This window comes from Populus alba, chromosome 1 (genome assembly GCF_005239225.2).
Source record: "Populus alba chromosome 1, ASM523922v2, whole genome shotgun sequence".
Classification (NCBI taxonomy): Eukaryota; Viridiplantae; Streptophyta; class Magnoliopsida; order Malpighiales; family Salicaceae; genus Populus; species Populus alba.
The window spans coordinates 37,105,761-37,120,991 of record NC_133284.1 but is presented as its reverse complement, the minus strand read 5'-3'; the positions used below and the strand labels follow the sequence as shown (position 1 = coordinate 37,120,991).

Genomic DNA, 15,231 nt, shown 5'->3' with positions numbered 1-15,231 from the left:
CCACTTGAAAGTCAAGAAGCTTCTGCTGTTTCCTGTAGTATCCTTTCCAACGCTTTTCCCTAATAAAAGAACAAATACTTAATGCAGCATAATTACCGAATTCCTCTGATTAAAATACTTAACTTGAACCCAAAAGCCGAACTCAAACAATCGTTTCGACAAATGTGAAAAGACATTTTGTGGTATATTCTTTCAAGCAGCAAACGTAAGATAATATAAATCATTTTTCTTCGATGATGTTAACCATATACCCCCTCCAATAATGATGACCAGAGAACTGAATAAACGCTCCAATATCCAAAATCTACACAGATGTTTGATAATGAAGAATAGAGGAAAATATCAATCGGTAATACCAAAGCACAGGGCCATGAAAACTGCTATCAGTGGCAAAATGCAATTCTAATGTAACTAGGCGAAAAATATACAGCCCTTTCAGAGGCATCTAGGATGCCCAGAAGTAAGAACATCGATAAGCATTGTTTTGAACAAACAAAAACTCATAATCACTAAATGAACACTTCAAAAACACCAATAATGCAAAAAATCTAATTCAGAAAATGAAAAAGAAAACGTTGTACCTCCTGGCGCGTATATTCGAGACTTTTCATTTGACACACTTCCCCGCATCAGCAAACAGAGTAACTAGAATTTTCTGCACTTATAAAGATTTTCTTTTTCACCACTTTCCCTTCACCGCATTTAAAATTAAACAACTAGATCAATATCCGCAATTTGGTCAAGAATCTCCTGCAAAGAAAAATCCCACCATTTTCCTCAATCATCACAAGACAAAATGCCATAATTACATATAAAAACACACTAAAAGATGCAAAATAATAATAATAATAATTTTTTTTTTAAAACAATTCCAACTTCCATTCCTTCAACAGTCCTTAAATTCTAACCAATTAAAACAAAACCCCACAATCATCCACTTGCTTGCGAAAACACAAATGCCAATAATCAGAAAACGAGAAACTTACAGCCTGAATTCTCGTTCGCGTGGAATTCCATCCAAAATAAACCCATTTTCACCATCTATAATAACCCCTCTTCAAGCCTTTTTTGATAACAACCCAAAATCACATCTTCAGGCACTAATTTTCCCTCATTTCACCGCATTTGCAATCTAAAAACAAAAACATTCCAAAAACAATCAATATCAAATCCCATTAACCAAAAAAAATAAAGACCCAGGACTTTACAATAAAAAAAAACCCTAAAAAAGCACCTGTTTATAAACAGAAGAGTTAAGGTTAAGCTCTTGACGAAGAAGGGTACCCATGGAAATGTGAGGAACTTCTAGAAGCTTCGAGAGTTTCTCTGCGTAAACATGCTTTTTAGCTCCTGGCGTCTCCTATTAACACCCACTGCACTCCTCTTCCTGAAAGGCCGACCCAGCCACCGACTCCAAATTCGGCTTTAGCCGATTAAGCTGTCCGTAGTCTTCTACGGCTTCTGAATAATAGTCATCATAATAATCATAGTCGCATTGGACTGCCGCTGCTGATCCATAACCTCGACTGCCGGGGAATCGGCTAACACGACGGAGTGATGGCGCTGCGGTGATGGCTAATCGGTTAAGCCAGGCCATGGCGGCTATGAGAGAGATTCTTTTGCAAATATGAGCAAAAAGAAAAAGAGGGTTTTAGGAGAAAAAAGTGGGGTTTAAGAGGAAGAGAGGAGGAGACAGGTTTGATCTGGAAATGCCCTTGGTACTGTAGAAATTACGGTAATTACCATTACAGCTAATAAGAGTGCGACACGTAGAAGATGTGTTAAGTAGGGTTTGATTTTGATTTGGTTGAGAGGTTTTTTGAACTTTGAAGTCAGAGCTGGGATTGTAGCTTTTGAGGAGCTTAAAGAGGAAAGTTGGAGCTGTATTTATTTTAGTTAACGGTGGGGTCGGAGCGACTCGAGGTTTCCACAAGACGTGGAACGCTTAGAATTACGACACATGGCGTTTGTGGTTTTGAGTGTTTGTTATGTTGTAGAATATGTTTTTTAAATTATTTTTTTAAAAAATTAAATTAATATTTTTTTAATTATTTAATGTGTTGATATTAAAAAAATTATTTTATATATTTATAATTTAAAAAATAAAAAATATTTATATTATTATTAAACATAAAATTTCATGTTTTCATTGTGATTACAATTGTGTTTTTATACTTTTATAAATTTTCTTAAGTTTTAAATTATTTTTTTATTTTAAATTGTTTTGATATATTAATATTAAAAATAAATTTTAAAAATAAAAAATATATTATTTTAATATATTTTAAAAATAAACTGGAAAAGCCTAAACGGGATTTTTATACTATTTTCCTTCCGTTGCGCCACGTTGCAATGAAAAACTCTGCTCTGCAGGATAACTAGCCAAATGCTTTAGCACATCTTTGATAATTCCATATATGTTCATTAACATTTTTTTTTCATTTTTAGTTTTTTGTTTATTTATTTTAATAAAAAAAAATTAGAAAACATGTTTATTTATTGAAAAAGAAAAACAAAGTTTTGTTAAAAAAATAAAAATAAATCAAGATAAAAACTATTTTTATAAGAAATTATTTTTATAATTTATAATAGTCATCTTAATATTTTATATTCATGATAATATAATTATAAATATTAATTTTATTTCATTCAAATTAAAAATCATCATGTTAGAGTGATATTGTTAACTTGAAAAAAAAAATTATATTGAATTTATAATAAAAGTAAACTTATACTACTAAGTAAGTATAAAAATGTCAAAAGAAATTAAATTTTTTACATTACTGAAAATAACTTGTATATAAAAGAGAAAAAAAAATTGAATTGCTTATATATTTACTTTATATGAAAAGCTAGTAAACAATGAAGAATCTCTAAAATATATTTTCCACAGTATATATTTTTTTCAAACTAGTATTTAAATTTTTAGATCAAAATTTCTAAATATGACTCCAATTTTTTTTTAAATTATAATATTAATTTATCTCTAAAACTCCTTGTATTTTGTTATGTCTTCCTGGATTTTATCAAATTGCACAAACTTGATCTAGTTTATAAAAAAATAATAATAAGAATCAGCTTTTTACTGTAAACCAAGATATATTGTATTGTGAATTTAACATTATAATGATTTATTTTATTATTCCAAGTAAAAATAATTGAACTAACTATTTAAAGTAATACAACCCTAAAAAAAAGTATATTAATAATTATCAGTTGGTTAGGATAAAATTGGTCATTTCAACTTTTTGAAGCATATTAAAATGATTAATTTGCCTTGGGTTTTTTTTTTTTAACTTTTGTACTTTTTTAAAACATAATAAAATGATTAAATTAGTCTTAAAAACAGAATTTTTTATTTGACATTCAATGTTTTTTTTTTTCATCTTGGTTTTTAGTTATAATTAAGTTGGCTAAGAACAATTTTATAATTAAATAAATATTAATATTATTTTTTAAAAAAGTTGTTTATGTGCATTGCACGCATAAGCACGTGAGTTGTTTTAACGCTATTTGGCCGGTGTGTAATGAGGTGTTTGGTTGAACATATGGTGGTTTATTGGGCGATGTTAGAATTGTTTTAGTAACCCGTCCATCCCTAGGCAACGCGTGTAACCAACGGCCCTCTGGTTTGACTCTGATAACCTTTTCCTTTTCTTTTTTCTCTTTCATCTTCAATTTCCATGCATGACCCTCTAAATTTTCAAAGCAACCTTTTAAATTATTTTTGCCTCTAGATTTAATCTATGTTATTTTGATTACTATTTATTTTATTTTGAAATTATTTATCAATTGAATTTTATTTTCAATTTTACCTTCCTTTATTTATTTTATTTGTTAGATTTGATCTCTATTATTTTGATGTCTATTTATTTTATTTGAGATAATTTTTAAAATTAATTTTTTTTTAAAGATTTCTTCCTCCAATTTATTTCTTATCAGATTTGATCTTTATTCTTTTGATTGTTAATTATTTTTTACTTTGATAAATTTTTTAAACTGATACTTTCTCCGTCTCAACCTTCAATTCAATATTAAAGTAGTTGAGAATTGAATTTTTTAATTGAATCCAGGTCTAAAATCTCTCTAGTTGCGAGTTTTAGAGATTAATATAGATTTAGAAAGATGCGTCGAGTTTGCCCCTTTTTTTTCAATTTTTTTAAATTCATTGTATTTTTCAGTTTTATCATTTAGATTTTATTTAATTAGAGATTATGATCCATTATTTTTGTTGCTTTCTATATGATTCTTCCCTAATTTTTAATATGACATGGATTATTTCATATCTTTTTATTTGTTGTTCTTTGTTATTTTTTTTTTTAGCCTATTTTATTAGGCCTGTGTGCAAACTGAGGGGACCATTTTGTTTTGGGTGAGGATCGGAGAGAAATATAAGCCTCAGAAAAAACAAGTCTTAACGTGAAATAATTTAGAAGCAGATTATTTTGGAGGGAAAATCCAGGACTATTTATATAATCTTACTCGACAGAACTCATTAAAGTCAGTTAATATAAATTTTATAGATGATAGTGGATTAAAAAATTCAAATAAAAAGATATCATAAGTCGAATGTGAATTGAGGTTTTTAAAAACCGCTCAACTCAACCCTAAAATTCTAAAATTCTTCAGAGGACTCTATTGTTTTAGAACATCAATTGATTTCTGCCTGCTTTTCTGTAGTGTTCTCAATTATTTCTATAAGCATAGTTTAAGAATAAGAAAATTCATAAGCCCTACCAATGAATATTTTTAATATTTATATAAAAAATTAATCCAATATGATATATTCAACCAACTTGAATTCAAAAACATTAAATGAATTAAGATTATAATTTATAAATTATTAAATATTAAATTGATTATAATTACAAATCCAAACCTGAATAGAGTATATCCACAAACATCTTTAAAAAAGAAAAATCTAAACCCTTGTAGCTTAATTTTTGAACTATATTAAAAAAAAAAAAATAGTCAAAGGGCGTAAACCAATTTATAAATTATTTTTAAATATGCAGGAGACGAGTCATGTCACCTTCAAACCACCCAAAATAGTTTATAAAATAAGCTACACTGAGCTAAGTAAATATATTAATTTGGTCTTTTGTTATGAACTTCAATCCTTGGCTCCCTTGGTTAATGCTTGGCTTTGTTATAAACATCAATTTTCTATTTTAGTTTTTTTTTATTTAATTCTTATTGAGTTTTATTTAATTTTACTTTTTAGTATTAAATTAACAATAAATCAATTTTTATATTTTTTATCCATATAATAAGTTTTATAAAAAAAATAGAATCAATATAGTCCATAACTCAGATCACGAGTTTGAATAACTATTAATCAAAGAATCGAGTTGGGATTTCTTAGCTTTTTTTTTTTTATATATCTCTTTTTTTTTTGTATTTTTTTCAATTCCATCATTTAATGTATGATTTTCATTAAATTTTATCCTTTATTAATGAGTTGATGGTAAATCAACTTTCATATTTCTTATCATAAAATAAAATAAAAAACAAAATTGATTAAGTGAAGTCCTACAACTCGGGTCATGAGTTTGACAGATTGACTAAATATTAATTAAAAAGTCAGGTCGAGATTTTTTGGCCCTTTTGTTTATATCTTTAGTTTTTTTTTTTCAATTCTATCATTTAGTGTGAGATTTTTATTGAATTTTTATTTTTGAGTATTGGATTGATAGTAAATCAATTTTTGTATTTTCTATCATCTAATAAAATAAAAAAAATGAATTCAGGCCAACAAAGTACTTAACCTAGATTGCGGGTTTGATAAATTGATTAAATAATAATCAAATACTCGAGTTATGATTTTTAAGTTTGAATTGTTGCATCAAGTTTAATGACAAGGCCCAATTTCTTTTTAACGATTTGTGTATTTTTTATGTTCCAAAATTTTATATTTAAACCGCAATGAAAGCACGAGTGATAAATTAGTTAAAAACTAAAAAAAGAGGATAATCTTCCTCAATAAAAATAAAATATACATGCACATTCAAATATTTAATCTTGATTGTCCTTTTTATTTTATATGTTTATTTTTACCTAAAGGTTAATTTTGGTTGTCAATAACAAACAATTTTTGTTCTTGTAATGTCATTATACAAATACAATTTATTTATTTAAAATACAAAATAAAATAAAATAAAATCTAAAAAATCACTATAATCTATTTTGAAACATTAAAAAAAAATATAAAAACAATTAATAAAATTAGTTATTATTTTTTCAAAATGAACAAAACAATATAAAACAATATAAAAAGAGAATGTATTAATTAAAATTTAAATAAAAAATCATGAAAAGTAAAAAGATAATTAAACAAAGAGAGAAAGGAGATATTAATTAAAAATTTAAAAAATAATTTATTTATTTAAAATCAATTTTTGTTCTTGTAATGTCATTATACAAATACAATTTATTTATTTAAAATATAAAATAAAAATAAAATCTAAAAAAATCACTATAATCTATTTGAAACATTAAAAAAATATAAAAACAATTAAGAAAATTAGTTATTATTTTTCAAAATGAACAAAAAAATATATTAGAGAATGTATTAATTAAAATTTAAATAAAAATCATGAAAAGTAAAAAAATAAACAAAGAAAAAGGATCTATTAATTAAAATTAAAAAAAAAATCAATCAAAAGTAAAATAGAGAGGTTAAGCACTTTTAGGGCCTAATAGTTAGATATGTGCCCTTGGCTAGGAATGAAAAAGCTCTGGTATACTTGGACCTAGAAAGTTAGGTTGGCTTGCTTGGCTGAATTTTATTTTTATAGAGTAGATGATACATTTTTTTTTTTTAAAATGAAATGATATGTTGTTTGTCACAGTAGACTACTTGACTAGACAATTTGAGCTTTGAGCTTTTAGATCTCACAAATCTATTTTTTCTACTTGTTTTCACTTAAAAATATTATATAAACCTTAGTAAATCCATTTCCAATTCCAAACACCCTCTAATCACTTTAAGGACTGGAAATCAATCAAAAAGAAACTTTATGGATCCAAATTAGTTTTTTTCCAGCATGATTGAATAGAAACACTACATTCATTGAGCATCCCTTTAGAAGATGAATTCATGGACACCAATATTATATTTTGGTAGCCGAAATATGGCTTTCTAAGCGCTTTCTCTCCCCTCTATATTTTCCGGTGACTGCCACTTTGCTCTCTCAACATTTAGGGATTGAAAGGTAAAATAAAATAAGATTTGGGGGTTAAAATTATAAATTTCTAGAATAATAGGGGCCAAATAAATAAATAACTGAAACTTTGGGGATCAAAGTAAGGTTTTCTAGGCCAAAGTCTAAATGGTAATTTGTTTCGTTTTTCTTTTTATCTTAAAGGTGGTCCCTCTTTTTTTTAGTTTTTTTTTTTTTTTAATAACGGTAAACCTAAAGTTCTATTTCATAAAATTAGTTGTAATTAATTATTAGAATATTTTTCAGCACTTTGTAAAAGCGATAGCATGCAAATTGAAATTGAAAAAAAAAAAAATAAATTCCAAACACATGAAACCATGTAATATATATAACCTGGGATAGTAAGATTGAAAAAATAAAATCCATAATTAAAATGATAAAAAAGATTGCTTTGTTCATATGAACATTGTGAGGACTAAAATTAAAAAAAGAAACTGAATTCTTCATATAAATAGTGTTAAAATAACCCCAACTCTTTTAGTTTGTTTTATATTTATAATTATAATTTTAATAATTACATTAACCTAACCTCCTTTTTTTTTTATCCAAAATGTTCTCCATTACCATTTGGAAAAAGTAACTAAATTAAAACTTTACAAAAAAGAATATTAGAAAAATGGACACAATGTTTTTTAGTACACGGACAATATTAATTTCACTATTAATTTTGTTTTGAGCTTTATTTTTAATATTATTTTTGTATTTGTTTTTAAAAATAGTAATTAAGAGTGTTTTAGACATAATAAATGGTTTTTTTTTAATCAAAAACTTGGACTTTTAAATGAATTATAAATTTTATAATATTGAATAGGATTTGCTGTAATTTACCTAAACGCATAAAAAGCTGGTTGATTTGAGGAGTGTGGCTCGATTACGTAAATCGCACAGGTCTTTTGGCTCCATAATATATATAGGACTTTAACGAGGCAAAAGAGAACTAATTAACTAGAGTTAAACGGAAGCCTAATATTCCAAAGAAATTGAACAAAGAGAGAAGCTTAAAATGGAAACCTTAGATAGCATCTGAATTTGTTCCAGGAATAGAAACCACAGGATGATGCCTTAAAGCAGTCAAATGAACTTAGCAGGAGGAAATTAAAAGACACTACTTACTTTGTTGCTTTTATATCACACTTGAGAAGTTTTAAAGATAGATTCCTAGGAAGTTTCGTCTCCAAAGAAAAGAATAGGACTGATTCTAGATGCAAAGTTCCATACAATGCCCCTTAAGATGCTAAGTTTTTGTAGATGCAAAGTTTTTATTGCAATGCCTTAAATATCATCCAGAAATTTGTAATTCTTACTTCTTTTCATCCCCTCTTTCTGATTCTAGCTGCATGAGAAACATCTAAATTTTCCTCCCTACTCGGCCTATGCTTTCACAGACTTATCTTCAAATGCCTCAATCTGCTATTCCATAAACAATAAACGTGCATGCCCCTAACCCTGAAGAATTCACTTTTAGAGCATCAAGAACGAATCAAGGCTTTGGCTAATCGAGAAAGGTAATGCTTCACCATTTTTATCTTTTTGCACAGTTGAATGTCACTGTAAACTTTGTAGGGTTGCCATCTGAAATGTTTCGGAATTTCAGCAGCAAACTTCGATGATACCATGTAAAAATTTTCTTGCAAATTGTTGCAGGCAGCAGTCAACAACTCAACATAGGTAATGAAATAAAATCATTGAGGAGAGAGAAGATCCAAAGGAAAGTTGCATTCTGTCAGGTATGAGAAGCTTAATGCTACTATATGTTCTCCTACAGTACCTTACACCACAGCTCGTTAGCTTCATAGGTCCTTCTGATTGCTCATTTGGGAAAAATCACAAACCTTTCTAAACTCCCAACAGAGTTATGTTTGGAGTGCAGCTGAGTTCAAAACCTTGCAGAAAACTTTGTTTGTGTAGGATAAGTTTATACAACCCGGAAGGATTTGGAAGGGCTTGGGTTCTGAGTATGTACTCGGATCATGGTTTGTTGAGCTTGGCCTGAAGAATTTATGGGTTTAAAAGAGATATACAATTCGTTGAATGGGATACTTTTCACACTTAGCTTAGAATTCTTTTTCTTTCTCTTAAAGTAGATTCTAATTTTTTTTTGGTCCTCATTATTCTTTTCTTCTTCTTTAACGATTCTTCACATAGAAACGATGGCAAGATCCGAAAGGGATGGTGGTACAAGGAGTGCTGATATATGCGGTCCTTCTCATGGAGTAGATGATCAGGTCACAGTCGATATTGATTCATTGACCTCTTCCGTTGAAAGTATGATTTCCCAGAATTTGATAATGCCTGATAAAGTATGCATCTTTAGAGTGCCCCCAATTCTCCGAAGGCATAGCGAAAAAGCTTATACCCCCAACGCATTTTCAATTGGCCCCTGGCACCGTCACCATCCACTGATGAAATCTACAGAGAGAGTTAAACTGAAGTATCTCAAAGGCCTTCTTTCCCGAAGATCTGCGAGCATAACACTGAAGGCGTTGATCAAATCCACCAGGGGGATCGAGAAAGAGGCACGTTCGTGTTATGCCGGACCAATTGATGTCGGTGAAGAGGATCTTGTAAGAATGTTGGTAATAGATGGTTGCTTTCTTATTGAGCTATTTAGAAAGGATAAAGATAATCATCTTAGAGAAGATGATGATCCTATCTTCAACATGTCTTGTATGTTGCAGTACCTATATCATGACTTGATATTGGTAGAAAACCAAATACCTTGGTTGGTCCTTGAACTCTTGTTCGACATAACCTCGGAACCTGGAAACACGACAACCCTCGCACAACTTGCCCTTCAATTCTTTAAGAACATTTTTTCATTCAATCCACCCTCCATAGATTTCTCTTACCAAGGAAAAAAACATTTGCTTGACCTCTTAAGAAATTGGTTAGTTTTGTCATCTGGAGAAGAGGAAGATGGTGAAGTGGGATGGGAACCTATTCCTTCCGTCACAAATCTTGTAGACGCCGGAATTAAATTGAAGGTGGGTCATGAGTCAAGCAGCATCTTGGATATAAAATTCAAAAATGGTTTCCTGGAAATCCCTCCATTGCTAATTCAGGAGACAACTGAAGTCATCATTCGAAACCTCATCAGCTACGAGCAGTGTTCTCCTAAATGCACTGACAGAATCACTTCATATGCCGTACTCCTAGACAATCTCATTAACACTACCAAAGATATGGATACATTCACCAGTAGTGGAATCATTGATAATTGGTTGAATCCAGATGAGGCAACGCAATTCTTCAACAAGCTTTCTCAGGATGCTTACTTGAAAAAATACTATTATCTAAAACTGTGCCAGGACGTGAACAAGTATTACCGGCGCAGGTTTCCAAGATGGCGTGCTCTGTTGATGAGCAATTACTTTGGCACCCCATGGGCAATTGTGTCTTTGTTTGCGGCTGCTACTCTTTTGATTCTCACTATTGTTCAGACAATATTTACCATCATTTAATAAGTTTAAAATCCTTTGATCTTGTTGAATGTTATGATGAGATGCAAAAGTATACATGGTGTACGTGCACGCTATATAAATTTTGGTGGAGCAGATTGTGGGAGCAGGTTTTCATGTAATCTCCACAGCAGGGGCGGAACGAGGAGGGGGGGGGGGGGGCAGGGCCCGGCCCCCCTTAAAATATTCCCCTGTATAATATATAGATCAGAGTGGTAAATCGCTATGGTCATTTCGTTGAATAATAGGTTAAGCACATGCTTGACCTTAAACTTCACCGTGATCAAGTTGGCCTTATATCAGAATTAAATACAGCCAGTTGATGCACGGATTAATTAATGCTCAAATCTACGGATTAACGCACTTAATATATATATATATATATATATATATATATATATATATATATATATATATATATATATATATATATATATATTAATGCTCAAATCTACGGATTAACGCACTTAATATATATATATATATATATTATTAGGTAATTAAGTGTGGATGAGGTTTTTTATTCTACAAAAGTAAGTTTTTTTATTGTAATTAAGTGCGATTTTCAATTTGATTATTTTTAAAATTAATTTACGTACCCTAATATAAATCCTGTAAATATAAATTCATTACTTTGCACAATAAATTTTGCAGTCGGTCAAAAACAAAAATATAAATATAAATCATAAGTAAAATTTTTCAAAGAAAAAATTGAAGTAGAGCCATCAATTAATTTATTTTTTATTAAACAAAACAAGGTAACTTAAATTTAAAATCTATTTTTATTTTGTTTTGAGATGTTTGTTAATAATTTGATGAGGTTTTTTTTATATAATTTTATCATTTTTGCTTTATTTTTTTTTTTCTTAGATCTGCTAATTTTACCAATTGTTTTTTGAATTCTTGTTATAGTGTTTTTTTTTAATTAATTAGATATATTTCATTGGTTTTTTTGATTATACTTTGATTTTTTTTAAGTTTTGTTTTTAACAGAATCACCAAAATTATCAATTTTTTCTCACGATATATATTTTGATTTTAGGTTGAACCATGAACAAAATAAGAAGAATTTGATTTTTTTTTTCAAAAAAAATATTGATAACTCGCAGCCTAGTGAACCAACTCCAATGTGTAATGTTAAAGTTATGATTGAGCAACTCCAATGCGCCTCAGTTTACAAAGAACCCACGTTGATTAGTGAGAATAGTTATTTTTTGTTTTATTTCAAAGTTTATCAAACATAAATAATGCTTCGTTTTAGCTAATGTTTCTTATATACTTTGTATGTTTATATTTGATAGATATAAAGACAACATTAAAGTGATAAATATATTATGAAGAAGAAATTAACTTCGTTGCTTTGACTCAATTTGATATTTTCTTCAAACTTTTTACCTTATACAAAGATCATTATATGTTTATAGTAAGTTATTTGAATAAAACTAAATTATACAAGTTTTTTTACAACTCATGTACAATAAAGTAAAAAAATAAATATTATATTTTATTATATTTAATTATGGCCCCCCCTAATAAATAATTCTAGCTCCGCCCCTGCTCCATAGTGTTTTGTAACCCCTTCATGGACTAATAAGATCAGTCTATTAAAGAAATTATAATTGCTTTTTGATCAAGGAAATGTCCATTTACAGTACTTTTGAGTTGTGCATGCAGAGAGAAAAACTTTCAAAATACAGTCCTCACTGAATAGCTGCTAGCGTACCCTTGAAGAGAAGAACATAACTCTTGATCTGATCTCCGACTAAAGGCAGGTTAGATCAATTAGCTATAGCGTTTATTTTTCTTTTTTGTTTATTGGAAACTTGGGATATCACTGATACTTTTTGCAGACATTCTTTCTTTATCATACATTATATTCGAAGTAAAGGATAAAATCACTTGGAGTTTCTCCCAAAACAAGAGACTTGACTATTCTAATGGAATAATATTTGCCGTTTTGAACAAAGGAAAGACAACTGATATGCTCCCTTTTAAAGTTCCTGCTTATTTTTCACAGCAGAAGTTTGTACTTTTTTTAATCTTATTGAAGAACATAACAGAATTTAATCACTTGTTATAAATTGACATGGGCTATATACAGAGAACCATGGCAGAACGTTTTGTAGCTTGAAACCATATTTGCTATATACTAAATTAAGTCATATTGCCATTTTTGCTTAGAATGGAATGCTCTCTCTCTATATATATATGAATCAAGATCTCTTTTGGTTTGAGATTTTAGTCGAACTTGTTCCCTATAAGATTTAAGTTAGCTTGCATGATGGGAACCACCGGAATCAAATCATAGAAGAGTGACAAAAAGGTTCTCCGTAAAGTTCCAATTTAAGATAGAGACCCTGCAAAGAAAAGAAAAAAAACACAGTAATATAAATGAACAATATTGCATCTTTATAGCAACTTGGATAGAAACTGTAGCAGCAACAGGTCGGAGGATGCGTATGGATAGTCATCTTCTACTTTATTACTCTATACTTTCTATACCAAACTTGATTCTCCACAACCATTACTCACGAACCATGGCAGTTGGTGCCGATGTAGAAGACAAGAGTGCAACATAACTATCAAAATGAGATGATGTAGAAGGCAAGAATCTCTGTACAGTGATGTGACCAATTCACCATCAGAATTGCCGATGGAATTTTGTTATGAGGGCGACTTTAATGTGGAATATCAATAATTTTCCACCCCACAAATTTTATTTACCTAACATAGTTAATTAATACATGTTGTCATTATAATTTTATAGAGGTTCAATAGAAGTCATGGATGATTGTTCATGGATGTATCAAGATTCACCCCAAGGATTGCGAAGGATGAATTATTGTAATGGGGTTCATGGTTTTATTAATTTCACAACATCTATTCTTAGAAATTTTGCTGGATGCGGTATTGGGTGTTCATACATGAAGCGTGAAAAATAAAAAGTATCTGCATCCAGATATTATAATTGATACATCTTCTACATAAGGTTTTATGGAGAATTACTTTGTGTTGGTATACACACAGAGAAGTATTTGTTTGTAATAAGAGCACGGGAGAAAAGGGTGGTTGGGTCAACTTCTAGTAGCAACGTGCATGGAGTTGCAAATGACAACAGTAATCCTTACATGAATATGGTTATGGATGCAATGAGAATAAATCAAGGTAATGTCAGTCAATGTCCAATCATAGAAGAAGAACCTAATGTAGATGCAACTAGGTTGTTTTATCTGTTGAAAGATTTCGACGAACCATTATGGGATGGCCGCATGAACCACATTAAATTATTGGTTGAAGCATAGGTGTTCACCATCAAGTCAGATCATGGGTTGAGTGAGGCCGCATATGATAAAATTATCGAATGGGCGAGAAGCATTTTACCTAAAGGAAATAGGCTGAAAGAGAACTTCTATATTGCGAAGTCTATGATGAAACCCCTTGGTTTAGGATACTAGAAAATTGACATGTGCCCTAACTTCTGCATGTTATACTACATTGAATATGTTGAGCTGACCGAGTGCATGAAATATGAGCATTCCCGTTACAAACCCAGAACTAGCAGGGGAAAGACTCTTGTGGCATATTAAAAACTTAGATACTTCCCGGTCATACTTAGACTGTAGAGGTTATTCATGTCACCAAGGACTGCTAAGTATATGACATGGCACCAATCACCATGATGCGGTTGATAGAGTGATGGTGCATCCTTCTAATGGCGAAGCATGGAAACACTTTAATAGTGTGCATCCTCACTTTTCAGCCGAATTAAGAAACACACGTCTTGAGTTGTGTATAGATGGATTCAACCCATTTGGGTCATTTACTGCTCCTTATTCTTGTTGGCCGGTCATACTCACGGTTTATAACTTGCCACCAGGGATGTGTATGAGGCAAGAGTTCATATTTTTATCTACTGTCATACTTGGTCCGAGTAGCCTGAGTCGGAATATAGATGTTTGTCTTCGATCGTTGATTGATGAGTTGGTGTAGTTATGGTCCCCTGGAGCTTTGACTTATGATATATCGAGAAAATATAATTTTGTTATGAGAGTGGCTTTGCTATTGACTATTAACGATTTTTCAACTTATAAAATGGTTTCTGGTTGGAGTACACATGGAAAACTAGCTTGTCCATATTGCATGGAAAACAACAAGGAATTCACGCTAACAAACGAAGGTAAAGCTTCTTTTTTTTACTATCATCGTTGTTGAAGTTTCAGTTAAATGTTCTGTTAATAATGTCCTAGTTTCTAGGAACTCTGTTGCTATTTGATTCAGTCTTACTATTTGATTCAGTCTTCCATTCACTTACACGTTCCTAGGAGTGGGATACGTGGAGTTAGTTTTTCTGTTATAATTCCTTTCCTTGTAACAGGCTATATAGCCATGGTTTATGCAAACAATAATATTATCTTTTCAGTCATTAAAACCTGCAATATTATTCTGAGTTTTATCATTTGGTATCAGAGCCTCATAGTAGAGGCCTGATTGCGTTAGTTTAAGAAACTGCAGTTTCTTGAGGCAGAAGCAAGATTAAGAGCTTAGCAACA

At 30.1% G+C, this 15,231-nt stretch overlaps 1 protein-coding gene across 1 annotated transcript; it reads left to right on the top strand.

Annotated features, from left to right (window-relative positions):
* Positions 1-8,424: 8,424 nt before the first annotated feature.
* LOC118063516 (UPF0481 protein At3g47200-like) lies at positions 8,425-10,706 on the top strand. The gene is made up of 3 exons (XM_035077574.2): positions 8,425-8,728; positions 8,868-8,950; positions 9,369-10,706. Exon 3 carries the CDS (start codon positions 9,374-9,376, stop codon positions 10,682-10,684), a length of 1,311 nt encoding a protein of 436 aa, XP_034933465.1. The 5' UTR covers positions 8,425-8,728; positions 8,868-8,950; positions 9,369-9,373; the 3' UTR covers positions 10,685-10,706.
* The last annotated feature ends 4,525 nt before the right edge of the window (positions 10,707-15,231 follow it).

Coding starts and splice junctions, on each gene's coding strand:
- LOC118063516 (XM_035077574.2), top strand. CDS start 9,374: ATGGCAAGATCCGAAAGGGATGGTGGTACAAGGAGTGCTGATATATGC.